This window comes from Staurois parvus, unplaced genomic scaffold (assembly GCF_062004578.1).
Source record: "Staurois parvus isolate SC_StPar_1 unplaced genomic scaffold, SC_StPar_1.0 ptg000321l, whole genome shotgun sequence".
In the NCBI taxonomy this organism is placed as follows: domain Eukaryota; kingdom Metazoa; phylum Chordata; class Amphibia; order Anura; family Ranidae; genus Staurois; species Staurois parvus.
In genome coordinates, this window is record NW_028318117.1 from 1872662 (window position 1) to 1892973 (window position 20312).

Genomic DNA, 20312 nt, shown 5'->3' on the forward strand with positions numbered 1-20312 from the left:
ATGTGACTGCATTTGTATGTTTGATATGCAGCCACAGTAAAAAAAAAAAATATATATATATATTCCAAACAGGTGGGGGGAATAGCACAACAAAGTTGTTTCAGTGCAAAGCAATCAGATAAAATCAGTCTCAAACGTCAGATATAGAAAAAAAAGTATTCACAAAAATACAAAAATGTACATATAATGTTCCAAATACAACAGTTTCGGGCAGTGTATAACTTCCTTCTTCAGATAGGAACTTTATGATGAAAAATGTTCCGACCTAAAGAAGGGTGTTAAACACTTTGCCTGAAACTTAAATAGATATTAGGCAATCGCTGATTGACTGACTATATACTGTGTGTGTGTGTATATGTGTGTGTGTATGTGTGTGTGTATATATATATATATATATATATATATATATATATATATATATATATATATATACTGTATATACATTCACACACATACATATAAATTACAAATTACACACCACATTGCTCATACACACATAGAATTTATACCATAAGGCTAAGTTCACACTAACTAGCTTGTGCTGTTCACAGTGCTGTTCACATTGAAGCGTTAGCGTCCTGGCAAAATTAACGCCTCGTCAAAGTCAGTAGGAGTCGAAGCCTCCCATTCAAGTCTATGGTGACTCTCCTCAAACGCCTGGTAGGCGTTTGTGAAGCTTTATTACCATTAAACTTCATTCTAGGAGTTTGTGGTGCGGTTTTAATGCTTGGTAAACGCCTATCAAACACCTCAACAATGTGCATAGGGCATTTGGGGAGCGTTTGAGGAGCATTAAAACCGCTTCCCAAATGCCTGTCAAACGCTATATGGCGTTTGGCAAGAATTAGAAATTAGTCAAGTGTGAACGAGCCCTAAATGTTCTGAAAGTTGACTCTGTTCTTACTGTTATGCATTGATGATTTATGATTTTTTTTCCATGTGCTTTTTTATATAGTAGGGAATTGTCATTTTATATGCAATGCATCATATACAGTATATTTAATTCTTTAAGATTTTATACTACCTTGTATTCTCCTTTCTGGACTTGCTTATGCATTTATAATAATGTATTGGACAAGGGTCACTGCAGAAGTTATATGTGTGGATGCAAGCAATTTGATTGGTTATGAATAGTCTGATGTCTTTTTCATTTAAACAAAAGCTTTCTACAATTTCTGTGCAGATCCAATGTGATATCTTTCATATTATAATGTCCACCCTTATGAAAAAATGTTATGTGATTTAGTTGAATAGATCTTAGCTGTAGGCAGATGGCAAAGATAATTAAGTGCAAACACTTCCTGATGAGCCAAAGCAACCACATGCCTGACACGGGACACAGCTGCACTTTATTGATTCAATGAAACGTATTTGTAGCACTCACAATGGTTCTCTGTACTAGCATGGTACATAGGAGATAGTATCCGTGCTTTCTAGCTGATTGCATCAAACAAAAAATCATGACAGATTTTGTCTTTCCAGTTCATTTTGGATTTGTTGCTGGCTTTGGTTATTTTATAGTTATCTAGTGTCTTCTGGACCGTTGTGTGGCAATCTCAGCATGTGTGGGTTACAACTGGAACAAGGGATCTTGGGACATAGAATTTACACTTAGTCACTGGGCACACTGGGTGTGACTTGGCGTGCGATTTGCATGCCATACAAGTTGCAAGTCGCACACTATTGTCTGCAATTACAGCGGCCATATCGGTGAGATTCCGACTTGGTCGGAGCCACAACGATTTCTAAAGTAGTGCATGAACTACTTTTGGTGCGATTTGCATAGACATCTGTGTCAGATGTCTTGCAAATCGCACCTCAAATTGGCAGGTCACCCGACTTTGAAATCATGCAGCATCACTGTAAGTCGCACAGTGTCAAAGTCGGGATTGGTGTGACCGGGGGGGTTAGAGCTGATTCACACAAGTGTGGTGCGGATTGAAGCTCAGGTTTCACAGCTAATTGACACAGTATTTGTTCAGTACATCAGGTTCAGGACAGGATTAGGTCAGGATTTTATCCTGTTCACACATATGCGGTTTAGAAACGGTTCCCATAGAAGTCAATAGCCTGTAATTTATACCTGAACCTGTGGGCACTGCTCAGATATCATTCAGAACTCTTTTCAAACCGCACTGAATCTGCACCACCAGTGCATGGTACATATGTGAATAGGCACCATAGGAAGCAATGTTGTTCACATGTCATGCGGATTGGATGCGGTTCAAACCACATCCAATCCGCATATATGTGAACCGGCACTGATACTGCACAGGTCATGGTGGTGACACACAACTGACCAAAGACTGGGCAATGTGTTGTATAAATGTAACTTAACTTTAATTCTAAAAAATGCTGCTACTTCACAAACCTACGTATTTGATTACTTTACTATGTTACCTGATGACTCCATAAACTGCCTTCTAAATCATTGAGTGGTACTTTATCAGGGGAATTTATAAAGGGTGTCTAAGACACTCTAGAATTTTGCCATGTTTCCACACGTCAAATGTACCTGTTGTAGACAGGAACACGAATCTGAGGCATGTACCAAGCATGGAGATGCACTGAGATCAGAGTGCCCACAGTGCAACTGTGCTTCTTCCCTGCTGCTGCACCTCTCAGCATAGAAGCAGGGGACTTTGATACCGGGGAGGGGGGGGGCGTTGGGGCATAGCCCAGTGGGTTTTACTGACACAAGTTCCCCATGAGGTCTGCTCCCCTTGTGATTGACGGTGCTTGGTTGCTTAGTCAATAGAGAGCCTACTGTTGGCTGCATAATGTGCCTGCTGTCGAATTTAAGGTGAGAGTGGACCTGATGGGGAATTGGTGTCTCAGCTTCTCCATCAAGCTCCATCCACTGCAGCATCACTGGTTGCTAGGAGGCTTTTGTCTGTGAAGTTGGCAGCATGACAGCCTGTATTCATCATGGTTAGTGGACCAGCTTAACATTTAACAGCTCTTATTTGCTCTTTTTTGATCTGTTAATACCAGAAAGAATCAGCACAAGGGACATAACTTATTATTATTATACAGTGCCAATAGTTTGCTCAGCACTTTACAATATAAAGGGAGACAATGCAGCAACAATACAGTTCACTAAAAGAGGGATAGGAGGGCCCTGCTCCTTGGAGCTTTTATGGTCAGTTTTAGTTGAAATCCTCCTCTGATCAGGGGTTGTCACAGGCTCTTACCAGCCCAACTATGCCTGCCCTTTTTTGCTCAGCTGCTCCATTCTTATTTTCTTTCAGGTACTTGTATAGCGCTGTCAATTTACACAGTGCTTTACCTATATATTGTACATTCTCATCAGTCCCTAACCCTCAAGGGGTGTACAATCTAAGGTCCCTAGTTTACATTCACATACTAGGGCCAATTTGGACAGGATCCAATTAACCTACCAGCATGTCTTTGGGGTGTAGGAGGAAGCTGGAGTGCCTGGAGGAAACCCATGCAGGCACAGAGAGATTATGCAAACTTCAGGCAGGTGGTGCCATGGCTGGGAATTGAACCAACAACCCTAGTACTGCCAGGTGGAAGTGCTAACCATTTAGCCACTGTGCTGCTTCTTTCATCAGAAGCCATACTGCAACTTCTATGAAAGAGACGAGATCTATGAACGAGGGGGCAGACTTTTCAGTCATCCACACATCTTCCATTCAAAGATCACATTTCATTCGTAGAAGTTATAATACGGCTTCTATGAATGGAGCAGCTGGACAGAAAAGGCTGCCTACCGTACCAGAAGATTTCAGCAGTGGGGGGGGGGGGGGGAATGGAGGAGGAGTTCAGCTAACAGAAGAGTTACACATCCTGGACATTTATTTTTTTTTACTTTGGCTGCACTTAGGTGTTAAATAAACTGTTACAAGTGTTTTGTCATATGTGCTTATCTCAGCCTTTCTTAACCAGGGTGCCTTGATGTTTCTTCAGGGGTGCCTTGGCCTTGTATAAAAATTGCTCAAAACTTGTATACAAGCCAGCTGGTGGACAAGCCTGTCTTTTAGTTACACAAAGTCACAGGTTTTCATTGTGCACCATTATGACCTTCCTGACAACCAATGACATCATCAGTTGATAAGGAGGGTGTCATCTGCCTGCACAGCATCCTAGTTTGACCCTCTCCTGCCCCTCTCCATCAGTGCTGGGGTCACATTAGCTCAGTGATGGATAAAAACTGAGGGAGAAGAGAAACACTGGAATACTAGACAGTACCAGTGTGCAAAAGTGTATTTGCTTTGGAAGAATAAATCACCTCTATTGTTGGGTGTCCTACATGTGTGGGTGTTGCTGCATTATATAAAACTATTAGAATAGTTTTTTCACATTTTAGAATGGGGTGCCTCAACACTGTCCCAAATTTTAAAGGGTGCCTTGACTGAGAAAAAGTTGAAAAACACTGGCTTATCTTGCCAGAAATCCAATAAGCTTGGAACTTCCTGGGCACTCTGCCTCTGAAACCTGAATCAATGTTGTTAGATCTGCCCAGTTGACCTATGTGGACTACAGGACAACCCCCATATTATTGAGATCAGAAGTGGGAGAGGTGTTCATGTTGCACCTTTATTGATTCAGTACAGTGAGTGAGTGTAGGACAGGAAGTTTGTAAAATAAAAACAAATGCAGCCTTCACATGTAAGGACTGTTATGTTGCAATACAGTATATATGTATTTTGTTTGTGGGTTTAAATTATTGTTTACACTTTAAGGCCAGCTTCACACCCATGCTTGCATTGTAATGTGAATTGACATTTTGTGCATTGGTTTTGGGGGTGGTCTCCCAACACACATCCACACAGTAATAGACACATGACCCTTTAACACACCATCGTGCATAAATGTAAAAAAACAAACAAAAAAAACACTTGCTCTATGTTTATGGAAAAATAAGGTTAGATGTGTTTTCGGGGCATGGGCTCATAGCAAATGAGAAGGCACAATGCATTAACATATCACCCATTACATGTATTGTAGTGCCTTCGCTTTTTTTTTCTTCTAATGTTTCACCTTGCTGTAGAATGTTATGATGGGTTATGTCACGTTGGAATGCGCTTCCTAAAAAAATGCAACTTGTCTTATTTTTTTACAGTGCACACTATTGCAATGCATTGGTGTGAACTGAAAGCATGGGATATAAGGTTACTTACCAGGTGAATGCAATGGGCAATGTAGCCTAAGTCTGCAGGTGTGAATGGGCCCTTCATTGTACCTACAAGGCTACTATTATATTGTAGTGGTAGGTTTGGTACGGATCTTTGTTCATCATAGACTTTATCCCTATTACTGAACTTATACTTTCTTTGCTTACATACATTAGCGTATCTTTACATGCAGCAGCGATGTTTTCACTTTTTTTTTAGTTCAGATATCTGATGTATATAAACAAAATTGAAATTGTGCAATATTGTGTATGTTGTATGTCTACAATTTACATGTATGGTATATGATGGTGTTGCTGAAGTGTTTTGTTGTAGTTCTAAGTCAATAGGGGAAATTCATCCCTCTATATGTACTAGTGACCATTCTCACTGGGGAGGAAAGTGATGGGAAATCCAAAATTTTTGTATTGTCCCCAGAGCAAGAGGTAAGGGGAATTTGTCTAATGGGTACATTAATTCCAGGGGAATTTCCATTACTTTTAGGGATATCACTAACTTCCTGTTGTCTCTGGAACTGGAAATGAAAGGAAGTTTCTCAATGGTACATGCAGGTAAAAAAATAATCTGGTAACGGGTTTAACACTTCCCTGTACAAAACTAAAAAACAATTACAAAAAAAAAGTTTGGGTATTAATACACTTTACCATGGCCGTTTAGGGAATGCATGACAGAATAGTGAAAGGATATGCTGTCTCATATTTATCATCTGTCTTTCACCTGACATGCTTTCCTGCTCTCACATCAGGTACACAGACCACAATTGGAGAGGCAACAATGGAAACTGGTGGAATGCATGTACAGATTATTTTTACTTTTAGATGTTGCTGCCGAAATGTAAAGATTTATTTAATGGATTATTGCTTTATTTTTTTATTTAGATATTTTATTGCTATGACCAAATGTGTACTCAGTACTCTCCATTCCTGTTAGCAGTCTCACTCTGTTGTTACTTTTCAAGGTTATTATTGTGAATTTGCAGAACTTGTATTTTTTAAGTGCAATGATGACTCTGTAATATGTTAAGTTGTTTCTTCAAGCTTGTGTTCACTTGTGTACTGTACTTGTTTTTAAATGTTATAAAGCTTATTTTAAGAAATACGAAGTGGATGGCCCTGCCTTTTATGTTGTTTCATGTGCTGTTTTATTGGGTAAGCAGATAACCATCATCTATCTAGTATACAGTTAAGTCCATATATATTTGGACACAGGCACAATTTTAGTTTTTTTCAGGTATTTACCAAAACAATCACTTGATCTCAACCCATTTGAGCATGCATTTCACTTGCTGAAGGCATAAAGACCCACAAACAGAACAACAGAAGACAGCAACAGTTATAGCCTGGCAAAGCATCAGAAAGGAGGAAACCCAGTCTTTGGTAATGTCCATGGGTTCCAGACTTCAGGCAGTCATTGTCAGTAAAGGATTCTCAACAAAATATTAAATATAAACATTTTATTTATGATTATATTCAAATGTCCATTTACTTTTGGTCCCTTGAAAAAAGGGGGGATGGCTACGCTTAAGAGCTAATAAATAAATATATAATCCTCCTGCGCTTAAATGAATAATCTAACCAATCTCCTTAAAAATGCTGCCAGCACTAGGTCTGATACCCAACAGTTAATTTAAGATATATAAAAGGTAGTGCAGCGCTTACACAAAGGAATACAATTGATATAATAAATAAATATACAAGTAAGTAGTGACCAGACACAAATGAAACTATCAATAACCGTGCCTCCCCCACTCCCACTCTAAATATATGGATTCATTTGTGTCTGGTCACTACTTACTTGTATATTTATTATATCAATTGTATTCCTTTGTGTAAGTGCTGCACTACCTTTTATATACGCTTAAGAGCTGTAATTCCTAAACCCTTCCTCCAATTTTTATTCATACTCTCAAATTATTATTATTATTATTATACAAAATTAAACCTGAGAGTCTGCACTCAGCCCATATCCATTATATAACTATAGCTTGAATGTTTTGGTAAATACCTGAAAAAACTAAAATTGTGCCTGTGTCCAAATATATATGGACCTAACTGTATTTTGTGCAGCACGGAAAGGGAGGATTTTCCTTCACAGGCATCCAATCCAATCAGAAGTCTGCCTTCCTATTTACTAATCTGTGTACTTGCAGCTGTACTGGCCTTGACCCCAAGGCTCCAGTGCCCAGTCTAGTGGTCCCTCTGGGCTAATTGCCTGTCACAGCTGCCGCTTTTGTCCTCAGGCCTTGATTACACTTGCAGTGCATTAGACTCAGTTGCTGCATGACTCCATTCAGTTGACTGATACCACCTGCAGAATGCGACCTGCAGGGACGTATACCACCTCCTTTAGCCACTTTGTTAGGTTAAGGTTGGCGGTCTGTGGGCAGTAAAACTGTGTCTCAACCAGAGTAATTCTCTGGATGTAGCATTTTTATACGTATATGTATATATGTAAAGTTTCCAGATCAACAACTATTTTAGTGTTTGTCCAGGTTGGTCAATTTATTCAATAGGGCTGTACTATCAAGGGGCACGTCTTGGTAACAGTATTCTTGTTTAAATTGGCAACCCTAGCTTCATAACAAGGTGTGTTGTTATGTCCAAGAGATAGTATAAAGAAGATCTAAGGATATCTCAATAAAATTAGAGAAAAGAAAACAGAAGGGAGAGTATTTGGAAACCTGGATGGAAGAGAGAGGGAAAAAAATTAAGGGAAAAAAGGGCAGGAACTGAAGGCATTGCTTCAGGACAGAAGGTGTAAGTACACATGAGCCAGGAATAAAGGAAAAAGCCCCCACTCATGGGAATCCCAGTCTTCTTGAAGCTCTTCTTCACAGCTATGGCCAACGGATCCTGAAGTCTAAGGTTGCCTTTATGACAAGAAGAGATTTATCTGAATGCAGACTTTTGTGGTGGGGAGGCATGGTATGTTTACATTGGGTTTTTTTTGTTTTTTTTTAAGAATGTTCAGCAAGTCCCGATGTCCTTGTATAGATTGTCCTGAGTTACATGAATGAGTTCCTCCATTTCTGCTATTCTGCTGGAGTGTATTACACAACGTAGACAATACCAGCTCACTTGACAAAGTCATTGCACATGGTGACGAAACATGTCATTTTCTTTAGCCATGTACTCTGACCACTTGTTTCTAGATGAACTTTACAACAATCATGGCCTTTGAATTGACACTTGGACCATGGTGAAGTATAATATTATCTATTGTTTTGCTATTTTGGAGCATATCTTGCTTAGTAATACAGTTTTTATTTGAAAACTAAATCTGAAATGAACATTTCTATGATATTTGCATCTTCACTTTTGGATTATAGGGTCGGATACCCTTTTTAAGTTGTCTGTGCCAAGTTGCAGTGAGATTTAGGGCTGATCTCCTTGTTTCCTTTAATTTTAAATAGTTTATTTGGACTAGCTTGGTCCTTCGCTAACTACTGAAGTGTCTCTAAGCTCTGTATTATGTACTGCATGTACTTCAGCTACCATGCTACACATGAATATCATGTTATTTTACCATGTTTCATATGGGGGTTGTTTGAACTAGACATAGTACAGACAGCAGGTGGAACCACAAAGCGCATGCAAAAACAGGATTTAGACTTACCCTTGGAGTACATGATGGGAGATGTCATTTTTAGACCATTGGATTATGCTTCACCTCCCAGATGGTTGATCGCTGATAAATAGCAAAGCGTGACTCAGCCTTGCATAACCCTTCCCACTGTCAGCATTGCCCCAGTTTTGTTAGCAAGAAATATTAGAGCGCAACAAGAGGAGAGGGAGCTGTGTCTTGTCGTGTACTGACCACATGTCATATTTTCTATTTCTCCTTCGCTTTGGTACTGTGCACTACTTCTAGTGCCCGCACCTGAAGAGAGGTGGATTGGAGTCACTCAGTTGGATGAATTTCAGGGCTTCCTGAGTCTGAGAATTTTTCCTGGATTAAAACTGTTGGACTAAGTATTCTTGCTGTATTGGAAAAACACACTTGTGGATCATTGTTTTGAAGGAAACACCGTAAAACAAACTGAAGCAAATGTAGAAAAAAATTCTTGTGCCACGTTCAAGATGGCTCTATATAATGTGCAAGTACATCAGCATGTGTAGACTGATCCCTTGACAACGTCCCTTTGGATGAAATGTACGTTGGGGTAGGAGGAGTCCATGTTGACCTCATCGCTGACTGGAGCCGACACCAGCAGCGTTCATTTACATACGGTTTGATTTTATGACTTTGTAAGTAGAATATTTGCATTTTTTTATCAATACATTATTGGCTATATCACACTATGGTGGATTTCTTTTATATGTGAGCGCTCTTGGTGGCAAGATAAAGGACAAACTGTCATGACATTGGAATATTTCATCAACATCTAATTACACCATCAGGATGTATTCAGCGTCAAGCCAAATAGACCTCCTATAATTTGGGGTCCAGGGATTCGGTAAAAGGCTGGTTATATTGGTGGTGGATGCACTTCTCACAAAGGATTGATTATTGAAGTTGATGGATGCTTCTTTCACGGGAGAACTTTAATGATGTGGACTTTTAATTATATGTCACGTTAGGATATATCACGTTTATTTTAGTATTTTACTATTTTATTATTCATTTATTTATTTACAGCGCAACTTGTTTGTGACAGTATAATTTAAACATATGGTGGATGTTTTTTGAGTGCAGCTATAGGATTTATTATTCAACCTGATCACTAAGTGCAGTGAAAAAGGTTTTTCCACATGTTGCAGAAATTTGCTCCATTTAAGTGGGCAATGCTAGAAGTCTCCAAGGGAAGGCTTTTGTATTTCCACATGGAAATATGGTAACATGGTAGGTCCACCATGTTGAGGCTGAAGTTGGGATTTGTTTTGTTGAATTTCAGATACCCATGCACAATACCAAAGTAAAGAAGAAATTAAATATGTGATGTGGTCAGCTTGTACCCTAATTTGGGACATTTTATATATGAGAGCACCATTTTATTATTTATTACAGATACTTATATAGTGCCATCTAATTGGCATTTTAACCCGTGTGTCTCACCTTGTGTGTCTGTACCAAGGCCAAACATTCCAGGGTATGTAAACTTTTGATCAGGGCCATTTGGGTGATTTCTGTTATTATGATTTAAAAAGGAGCCAAACAACTATTTGATAAGAAATGGCTTCATATAATCATCATCCTTCAATAAAAGACCATTTTTTGGCATGATCAGTCATATTTTCAATATCAATACCAAAATTTCACAATTTCTGCCAGGATATGTAAATTTTTTAGCACAACTGAATATTGTACATTCACATCAGTCCCTAACCCTCAAGGGGGTGAACAGTCTAAAGTTCCTGACTTGAATTCATACGTACATGAGCCAATTTAGACAGGATCCAATTAACCTACCAGGCACAGGGAGAACATGCAAGCTCCAGGTGGGTGGAGCCATGATTGGCATTTGAATCAATGATGCTAGTACTGCCAGGCAGAGGTGCTAACCATTTAGATGCTGGGCTGTTCCCCTTCCTTAGGGGGTTATACCTACCTACTTCTGGAAGTTATTTCAAGATTATAAGGAGTCCTCTAAGAACCATTTTTTTTTTTTTTTGGGGGGGGGGGGGAGGTTTGCAGCTGCTGGGGTTTCTTTTTTAATAATTGATCAATTATGATATTAATGGTATTTTTGGAATTTGGTAGATGCATGTTTTATATTTTGGATAAGAATAAAGAATGTGTTTATATAAGGATACAGTGCCGAGTTGTCCCCCAAATCCCAAATGTTATGATTCTTGAATTATTACAAACAATAATGATCAAAGTGTTTAGAGGTAGAGCCTTATGCCTGGTACACACTATCAGCTTTCTTTTGTTCAATCTAGCAGGCTGAACAAAAAACACTGAAGAGCTCAGGAAGAGTTTGCTGTACTGTCCGATGTTAGTACAGCGATCTCCCCACTAAGCTGTTTGCTGTAAGCCAGTGTTTCTCAACCCTTTTTCAGTCAAGGCACCCATTAAAATTATGGACAGTCCTGAGGCACCCTTTAAAATTATGAACAGTCTTGAGGCACCCCATTCTAAAATGGGAAAAACTTTTCTAATAGTTTTATACAACGCACCAACATCGACACATGTAGGACACCCAACATTAGAGGTGATTTATTCTTCCAATGCAAATACACTTTTGCACACTGGTACTGACTAGTATTCCAATGTTTCTCTTCTCCCTCAGTTTTTCTCCATCACTGAGCTAATGTGACCCCAGCACTGATGGAAAGTGTCAGGGGAGGATCAAACTAGGATGCTGTGCAGGCAGCTGACATCCTCCTTATCAACTGATGATATTGGTTGTCAGGACGCCGGCGGCTAGAAGGTCATAATGGTGCACAATGAAAGCCTGTGGCTTTGTGTAACTAAAAGGCAGGCTTGATCAACCCGGTGCCTTGTATACAAGTTTTGGGCAAGTTTTAGACATTTTGCCAAGGCACCAATGAAGAAACCTCAAGGCACCCCAGGGTGGCTGGGCACCCTGGTTGAGAAAGGCTGCTATAAGCTATTGTGTTCTGACAGGGGTTACAACACCCCCCACCCCCACCAGAAAACATCTGTCAGCACTTGCAGCCATTGGCTGGCAGAACTGATCGGATGCGTTTTGCTACAAGTGTTTTTGATGCATTTTTTACGTGTTTTTACTGCGTTTTGTGTGTTTTTTTTTTTGTTCAGCTATCTTTTTTTTTGTTAAAGTGGAATTCTTTTTGTTGCTGGGCAGAATAAAAATGCAAAATGTGGCGCACTATCATCCATTTCAGCAGCTTCTCCATTGAACTCTATTGTAGCAAAAACGCTGCTTTTTGCTTTTAAAAAAGTCCCTGACCCTTTCCAAAAATGCAGCAGCTCAAGAAATCATAGATGTGAATATGTTCCAAAGGAAACCATGTTAAATGGACTGTAGTGCGTTTCTGCAAAAAGCACTAAAAACGAATTGGTGTGAACGGAGCCATAGTCAAGTTTTTATTTTTTCCTTTTTTTTTTAACAATCTAATCAATACTGCCGCCTCCCTTCAGATGTGCTGTTTGTGTTTGATGGGACAGAGGATCTGGAAGACACATTTCATTGTGTTTATTTTTATATAAGGTTGGCTAAACTTTAAAGTATTTTCTTTACATAAAATTGACTAAAAACCATAATAGTTCTATTTACTGGAAACTTGTTTTAAGAAATATGAAGGGCTGCATTGCGAACTTCCTTCTAAAAGAAGTGGCCTGATTGTGGTGTTCATCCTCTGGCTAAAATGAAACTGATAAACTGGACCATGGACCAGGACTGAAGATGCAAATCAAGATTTTTGATTTCATTGTATATTTGTTCCTACCCAGTAACCCACAACATATTTAAAGCAAGGGATCAGCATGACAACTAGGAAGCTAGCAATTTCCAAGAAGAAAGCATTGACAGCTTACAAGATATTAAATTCTTTAACAATGTTTCTGATGTCAAAACTGTCAACCATGAGTGTAAAAATGGGGAAATAGAATCAGGTGGCCAGTGTAAAATTATTTTATGTCCTTATTTACTATGGACCTGACTTTAAAAGTGATTTTTTCCTACGGTATAGGGAACAATTTAGAAGTGTTATATGTATCTAAACAGTGCCCTGAAAAATGTAGCTTTGGCTTTGAATTCCTCCAATAACAACAGTGTACTTCCTGGTATGTGAGGTGCCTAGGCACTCCTGTGTCTACAGTCTCATAGCTGTTTATTTTCAGTGAGATTTAATCATGGCCATACACTAGACAAAAAATCATTCGAAAATCTGTCATTTGGACATTTCGGTTTTTGTTCAGTTAATGGGCAAAAATCAAAAATTGGTAGTATTAGGAAAAGTTTAGGAAACTGCCTGACGGACGATAAATTGAAAGGTTAATGTGTTTCTCGCCCGCTAAAAACCCAGCTGTTGGTACTGCGCATATGTGACCCAGAAGCAAAAAATAGACCAAAAACTGATTCAGATGTGTCCCTTGAACATTTTATTTATTTATTTCAGGTACTTATATAGTACTGTCAATTTACACAGCGCTTTACATATATATTGTACATTCACATCAGTCCCTAAACCTCAACAGGCGTACAATCTGAGGTATTATTGTTCAAAATTCGGTTACATGATGGCAATATCATTTGCTCTCACAACCATGTGGTTGATTTTTGAAAACCTGTTCAAATGATTTTTCGACTAGTATATGGCTAGCATAAGGCACTGCTGCCTCTGACTGCTAGTCTCGGGTGTATATTGCATGTGAGTAGGGTGATGGATAATTTGCACAACACATCCCTGGTAATCAGATTTAGCAATCAAAAAAAAGAAGGATCTGGAACTTTTTTCTGGTGCTAATTCTCTTTGAATAAAAATACAATACATACATATGTATACTACTCATAAAACCAATTATTTAGTTACATATATTTCTCATCACAGTACATCATTAAAATCAAATAATAAAGTTTTGAGTGATAAATACTCCATTCCTAATTAGAAAACATAGTCATTACAAACATCTCCTGTGTCCTGTCCAATCACATTGACACATATCATCATAACTGTGTCTATAAGTATAGAACTCTATATCTATATTACAAAATGTTAACCATTTGCACTGTGTGAGGGTGAGGTCACCGCTCTACAAGTTTCGCATTTAGCTTCCTAAAGAAAAGACGAGGTGCTGTTAGATGACATTAAAATCGTTAGATACATAGCATCAGGGCTTTTTTTCTCAGAGAAAAGGTGCTGGAACCCACCCTCCCCAGTCAAATCCCTGCCCTCCAATCCCACCCCCAATACTGACATTCCTCGGGGAAGAGATGTAAAGCGATGCCAAGTAAATGTGGTCATGGGTCACAACTGTGTTTCGCACACAACACAAAGTTCTGGAATGTTTAACACAAGAGTACTGGACTCAGGAGTGCATAAGTGTGTATTGTGCATTGCTGAGGAGTGTGTATCACACAGGGCACAGAAAAAAATCAGCACATGGGACAGTACTTACACTGCGAAGCTTCCCTTGTGCTGTTGGCTGCTGTTTTAGTTGAAATCTGCCCCCGTGACAGGTCCCTCGGCTCTATTAACCCCTGCACTGGAAGATCACAGCTACAGGGGATGGAAGGGTCCTCCGTCCACTGCTCACCTTCTACCCTCCTCATCTGCTCACTCTCTCCCCCACTGTCCATGGTCACCTCCCCCCCATCCACATCTCACCTTTCTGCTCCTGTGCACAGCTCACCTCTCCCCTTGTCCAAAGCTCACCCTCTCCACATCTCACCTTCTTTCCGCTCCTGTCCACAGCTCACCTCCCCCCCTTGTCCACAGTTCACCCTCTCCCCCCACTGTCCACAGCTCACCCTCTCCCCCATCCACATCTAAAGTTCTTTCAACTCCTGTCCACAGCTCACCCCCCCCCCCCCCCACTTGTGCACAGCTCACTCTCTCCCCCCAATGTCCACAGGTCACCTTCTTCCCCCCTTGTCCACAGGTCACCCTCTCCCCCCACTGTCCACAGCTCACCTCCCGCCCCCCCCCCTTGTCCACAGCTCACCCTCTCCCCCCACTGTCTACAGGTCACCCCCCCATCCACATCTCACCTTCTTTCCACTCCTGTTCCCAGCTCACCTCCCCCACCCCCCTTGTCCACAGCTCACCCTCTCCCCCCACTGTCCACAACTCACCTCCCCCCTTACCCCCATTCACATCTCACCTTTCTGCTCCTGTCCACAGCTCACCTTCTCCTCACCTCCATCCGCAGTTCACCTTTGCATGTGCCCCTCCATCCACAACTCACCTTTTTTACCCTTTGTCAATATGTCACCTGTACACACCCCTCATCCAGTCCACAACTCACCTCCGCACCCCCATCCACAGCTTATCTTTCACCCTGTCCACATTTCATTTATGCACCCTCATCTTCAGCTCACCCCAATCCACAGCTCTCACCTCTGCAAACCCAGCTACCTCCACAGCTCTCTTAACTTTGTACAGATCCCCCCACCCACAGCTCCCACTTTCAGTTACCACCTCCCCCAAGCTGTCATCTCTACAGAACACCCCCAACTTCTCCACAGCTGTCTCTCTGCACAACCAGAGGTTACCTTACAGAGGTACAGGCTGAAAGCTGGAGGGAGACTGTGCAGGAGCCTGAAATTCAACCTGCAATCTACTGATCGCAGGTGCAAAAAATAAAAATGCACATTGTTTAACCATTTGTCTACCGGGCACTTATACCCCCTTCTTTACCAGGCCAATTGTCGCACTTTGAATGCAATTGCGCGGTCATGCAAGATTGTAACCATATGAAATTTTTATCATTTTTTTCTCACAAATAGAGCTTTCTTCTGGTGGTATGTAATTGCCACTGGGCGCTTTACTTTTTGCGCTATAAACAAAAAAATTGCAAAAAATTTGAAAAAAAAAAAAGTTTCTTTGTTTCTATTATCAAATTTTTCAAATAGGTAATTTTTCTCCTTCACTGATGTGCGTTGATGAGGCAGCACTTATGGGCACTAATAGGCGGTACTGATGGGCACTGATAGGCAGCACTGATATGAACTGATGGGCAGCACTAATGAGGTATCACAGATAGGCGGCACTGATAGCCAGCACTAATGAGGTGTCACAGATAGGCGGCACTGATAGCACTGATAGGTGGCACTGACTGGCATCACTGCTGGGCACTGACTGGCGGCACTGCTAGGCATTGACTGGCACAACTGCTGGGTACTGACTGGCACAACCACTGGGCACTGACTGGTGGCACTGACTGGCAGCACTGCTGGGCGGCACTGGTGGGCACATGTGGGTGTATACAGGTGGGTGGCACTGTTGGGCACAGGTAGGTGGCACTTCTGAGCACAGGTGTGTGGCACTGCTGGGTGGCACAGGTGGGTGCACTGCTGGGCACAGGAGGGTGCACTGCTAGGCACAGGTGGGCGCACTGCTGGGCACAGGTGGGCGGAACTGGTGGGTGGCACTGATCATCAGGGCACTGATCATCTGCCCTGATGATCGGTGCCGATCCCTCAGCAGTACTTTCCTCACGCTCTGACAGCATGAGGAAAGTGAAGCCAAGAACTGTCAATTGCATTTCCCGGTGATCAGCATGTCATTGGACATGGCTGATCACGTGTTAAAAGGCCGCTGTGATTGGCCTTTTACCACATCACGTGATCAGCTGTGTCCGTAGGACACAGCGATCACGGAGATCGCCGGGTGTTGTCCTCCCAGAACTGGCCGGCCGCAGTGTAGCCATCATTCGGCTATCTGCAGTCGGCGGGTGGTTAACTTGCAAAAAATATGTTTATTGATTTTTACTTAAAGGTGAGCTTATCCTTTAAAGGAGTTGCGGGAACATGTCAATTCCAGGATCTTCTGCAGGCCATGGAAAACTGAAGTATGAACCATTTAGGTATTTTCAATTACAACATTTAAAGCCTAATTGAAGTCACAGAAATATATATATGCAGTCAGATGAATGTTATACTAAGAAACTCTATTGCATAGCTTTATCTCTATATTCATGTTACAGCAGTTATGTCAGGGTATATAATGATGATTGTGCAGTCTACTAATGAGACCCCCATGCTTTCATTAACTCATACAGACTTGGGCACATGTGCCTTCTCCCCTTCTCTGAAATACTAGGTTGTGTGCGGACCCTTGAGCTGAGGGGGTGTGAACGTTTCTCAGCTCTGCCAGCACAAACCACTGCAGTGTGAGGGCAGGATGCATAATTTTCACTGAGAAAAAAAAGGTGTTTTAAAGCATTTCCAACAAAGAATCACAAGGCACAATATGCAAGGACACAGGACTAAACAGATAAATGTTGTGAGACTTCGAATCTTTAGCAGAGAGGATAGGGGTATTATTTTGGAGGAATGTGTGTGTAACTAGAAGTATATGTCCAGAAAGCTTCATTTTAAATAAAAATGTGTTCTAATATGGTAGCTCTGGCTCTTTAATTTTGTTTAAACATTTATAAAATCAACTTTCAAGAATTCTTTTTAGTCTTTTTCAGGTCTTCAGTTGTCTGTTTCAGCCATTGGCAGGTCCTCTGCTTACTTTCCACCCAGCTGTAAAAGGGCTTGTAGCCAAAGTGCCTGAATGCCTTGTCGGTGTCACAGTAGAAGGCGACATTCAATAACTTTAGGATTGGTAAAGTTATGAAGGGTTTCAGTTTCCAAAAAGGCTTCAAAATGAATCTTATTGAGTTGTAAATCAATATAATCAACCACATCTTCCAGTAAGGAATGCGTGACCCAATTTGTATATCAGGGTCAAATGCAGTGAACAGTTCTTGATGCAAGTCTTGGAAATGCCTAAATGGGGTGTCATCATATGAATAGTACACCTGTCCACCAAGGACATGTGGGTTCAGCTGCATCTGACGAGCAGCAAGTACATGCATCCAGGCCACATTACCTGTAATTAAATGAAAATATTTAATTTGACAAATCTCTTGGGAGCTAGGGATCACAAAAAACTGTTTCAGGATAGCTGGTGGGAAACATGCTCAAACTCTCCTTCCTGCAGTGAACCCACAAGTGCTCCTGCCCTGAGCACTTCTGGGCTCACAACTGTCACATGACAGCTGGCTGCTGTTGTGATAGATGCTTAATGGGGACTTTTGGTCTTCAGTCAGCTCAGGGACAGTGCAGGACAGGACAGTGCAATGGGGGCCAGTAGGCAAAAAATAATCTGCACAACATTATTATGTATGGGGCTTATCAGCTCCCTTGTGATAGCAATACAGTAAGGAAAAAGGAAATAAAAGTGAAGGTAAAATATAATATGATGGCGATAACATAATACCACCGAACAGCCATAACATTTTGACTGCCCACCCTAACCCATCAAGGCATGGATTCCACCAGACCTCTGAAGGTATGCTGCGGTATCTGGCACCAAGCCTTCAGTAGCAGATCTTTTAAGTCCTGTACGTCGGGAGGTGGGACCTCCATGGATCAGCTGACCCCACAGATGCTCGATTGGATTGAGATCTGGAGAACTTGGATGCCAAGTCAACACCTTAAACTCGATGTTGTGCTCCTCAAACTATTCTTGAGTTCTTCAGACCAGGCCACCTTCTTCCATTGCTCCGTCATCCAGTTCTGATTCTCATGTGCCCATTGTAAGCATTTTTGTGTGTGGGCATAGGTCAGCACAGGCACTCTGACAGGTCTGCATCTACAGGGCCCCATATGCAACAAACTGTGGTGCACTGTGTGTTGTGACACCTTTCTATCAGAAACCAGAATTAACTTTTACAGATTTTTAAGCTACAGTAGCTCTTCTAATGGATTGAACTACACAGGGCAGCTTTTGCTCCTCATGTGCATCAATGAGCTTTGCCCGTCCATGACCCTGTTAGCAGTTTAACGGTTTCCTTCCTTGGACAACTTTTGGAAGGTCCTGACCACTGCAGACTAGGAACATCCCACAAGATGGAGATGCTCTGACCCAGTCATCTAGCCTTGTAACAAGATCAATGATATTCACTTCACCTGCCAGTGGTCATAATGTTATGGCTGATTGATGCATATGGTATAGCCATGCATGTCAAAGTGAATGAAATAATCCTAGGGACATTATTTCTGATCAATTATAAACCTTGAGCAGTGAAGATACAGTATTTAAAGCGTCTCCTGTAGACAGTACTGGGCACTGTAGTTTGTTGCATTTTTGGGAACATGCGGTTTTTAGACTTGACATGGTTGGTACCTATTTACAAAGCACAATCTTATGTTTTATATTTTAATAATGCAAAGAATTTCTGTCTGAAATTCTAAGGGCCCATTCACACTATGGGGTTGATTTACTAAAGGTCAGTAGGAATTAATTTTTTATTTTTTTTGGTCTACTACGAAGTCTTTGGGCACACTGTAGCCGATCATTTTTTTCTACCCTTTGACACTAAAGCTGAAGTTTGGGAATGGCAATTTTTACTGTTTCGTTGATTCCCGTTGGATCCCTCCTGAAGCTAGAAAACACTGTAATAGTGTCACAAGTTAGCCTGCAGTTTCTTGTTTGTGTTCTTACCTCCTTGCTGCAATGCTGTTCCTGATCCCTTCACATGTGTGTTTGTCTGTGCTCAGCTATGGGTGTCATCTGCTGTTCTCTGGGTTTTATTTCCTTCCCTTCCATCACTTCCTGGCCCACCTCCTTGTTTGCCTGTCTATATAAGACATGCTCAGCCCAGGCCTGAGCAACTTCCTAGTTGTCTGAGCGCCTGTGTGTTGCTATTGCCTGTATCCTGCATTGACTACTTGTGTGCCGACCCCAGCGTCGTTTTCTGACTGTGCTTGTTTTTCACCTGTCCTGACCTCAGCTAGTCTATCGGATTTCCGTTTGTCTCCTCCCATTGTACTTTGCTCCCGCAAGTGGTCTCCTTATCCTCAGCTGGGCATAGCTGGGGGCCGTGCCATGGTCTCAGCTTGCTGCAAGTCCATCCCCACCATCAGGGGCTCTGGTGAAGAAGATGGCTGGGGCTTAGACTCTGCCCTGGGGAACCCCAAGTTGAGTATCTACAAGAGCTCACTACCACAGGTGCTGACAAATAGGCACTGCTACTACTGTGATCTACAGGTGAAACTCAAAAAAGTAGAATATCGTGCAAAAGTTCATTTATTTCAGTAATGCAACTTAAAAGGTGAAACTAATATATGAGATAAACTCATTACATGCAAAGCAAGATAGTTGAAGCCGTGATTTGTCATAATTGTGATGATTATGGCTTACAGCTCATGAAAACCCCAAATTCACAATCTCAGAAAATTAGAATATTACATGCAATCAATAAAACAAGGATTGTACATAGAACAATATCGGACCTCTGAAAAGTATAAGCATGCATGTGTACTCAGTACTTGGTTTGAGCCCCTTCTGCAGCAATTACTGCCTCAATGCGGCGTGGCATGGAAGCTATCAGCCTGTGGCACTGCTGAGGTGTTATGGAAGACCAGGATGCTTCAATAGCGGCCTTCGGCTCTTCTGCATTGTTCGGTCTCATGTCTCTCATCTTTCTCTTGACAATGCCCCATAGATTCTCTATGGGTTCAGGTCAGGCGAGTTTGCTGGCCAATCAAGCACAGTAATCCTAAGGTCGTTT

At 41.3% G+C, this 20312-nt stretch overlaps 1 protein-coding gene across 1 annotated transcript in view; it reads right to left on the reverse strand.

The window, feature by feature from the left end:
- Positions 1–17134: 17134 nt before the first annotated feature.
- LOC149457391 (3 beta-hydroxysteroid dehydrogenase type 7-like) overlaps positions 17135–20312 on the reverse strand; it is a 51730-nt gene continuing 48552 nt past the window's right edge. The window contains exon 7 of the mRNA XM_089683750.1: positions 17135–17626. Coding sequence (XP_089539876.1) covers positions 17196–17626 — 431 coding nt within the window. The 3' untranslated portion in view covers positions 17135–17195. The remainder of the gene's footprint in view (positions 17627–20312) is intronic.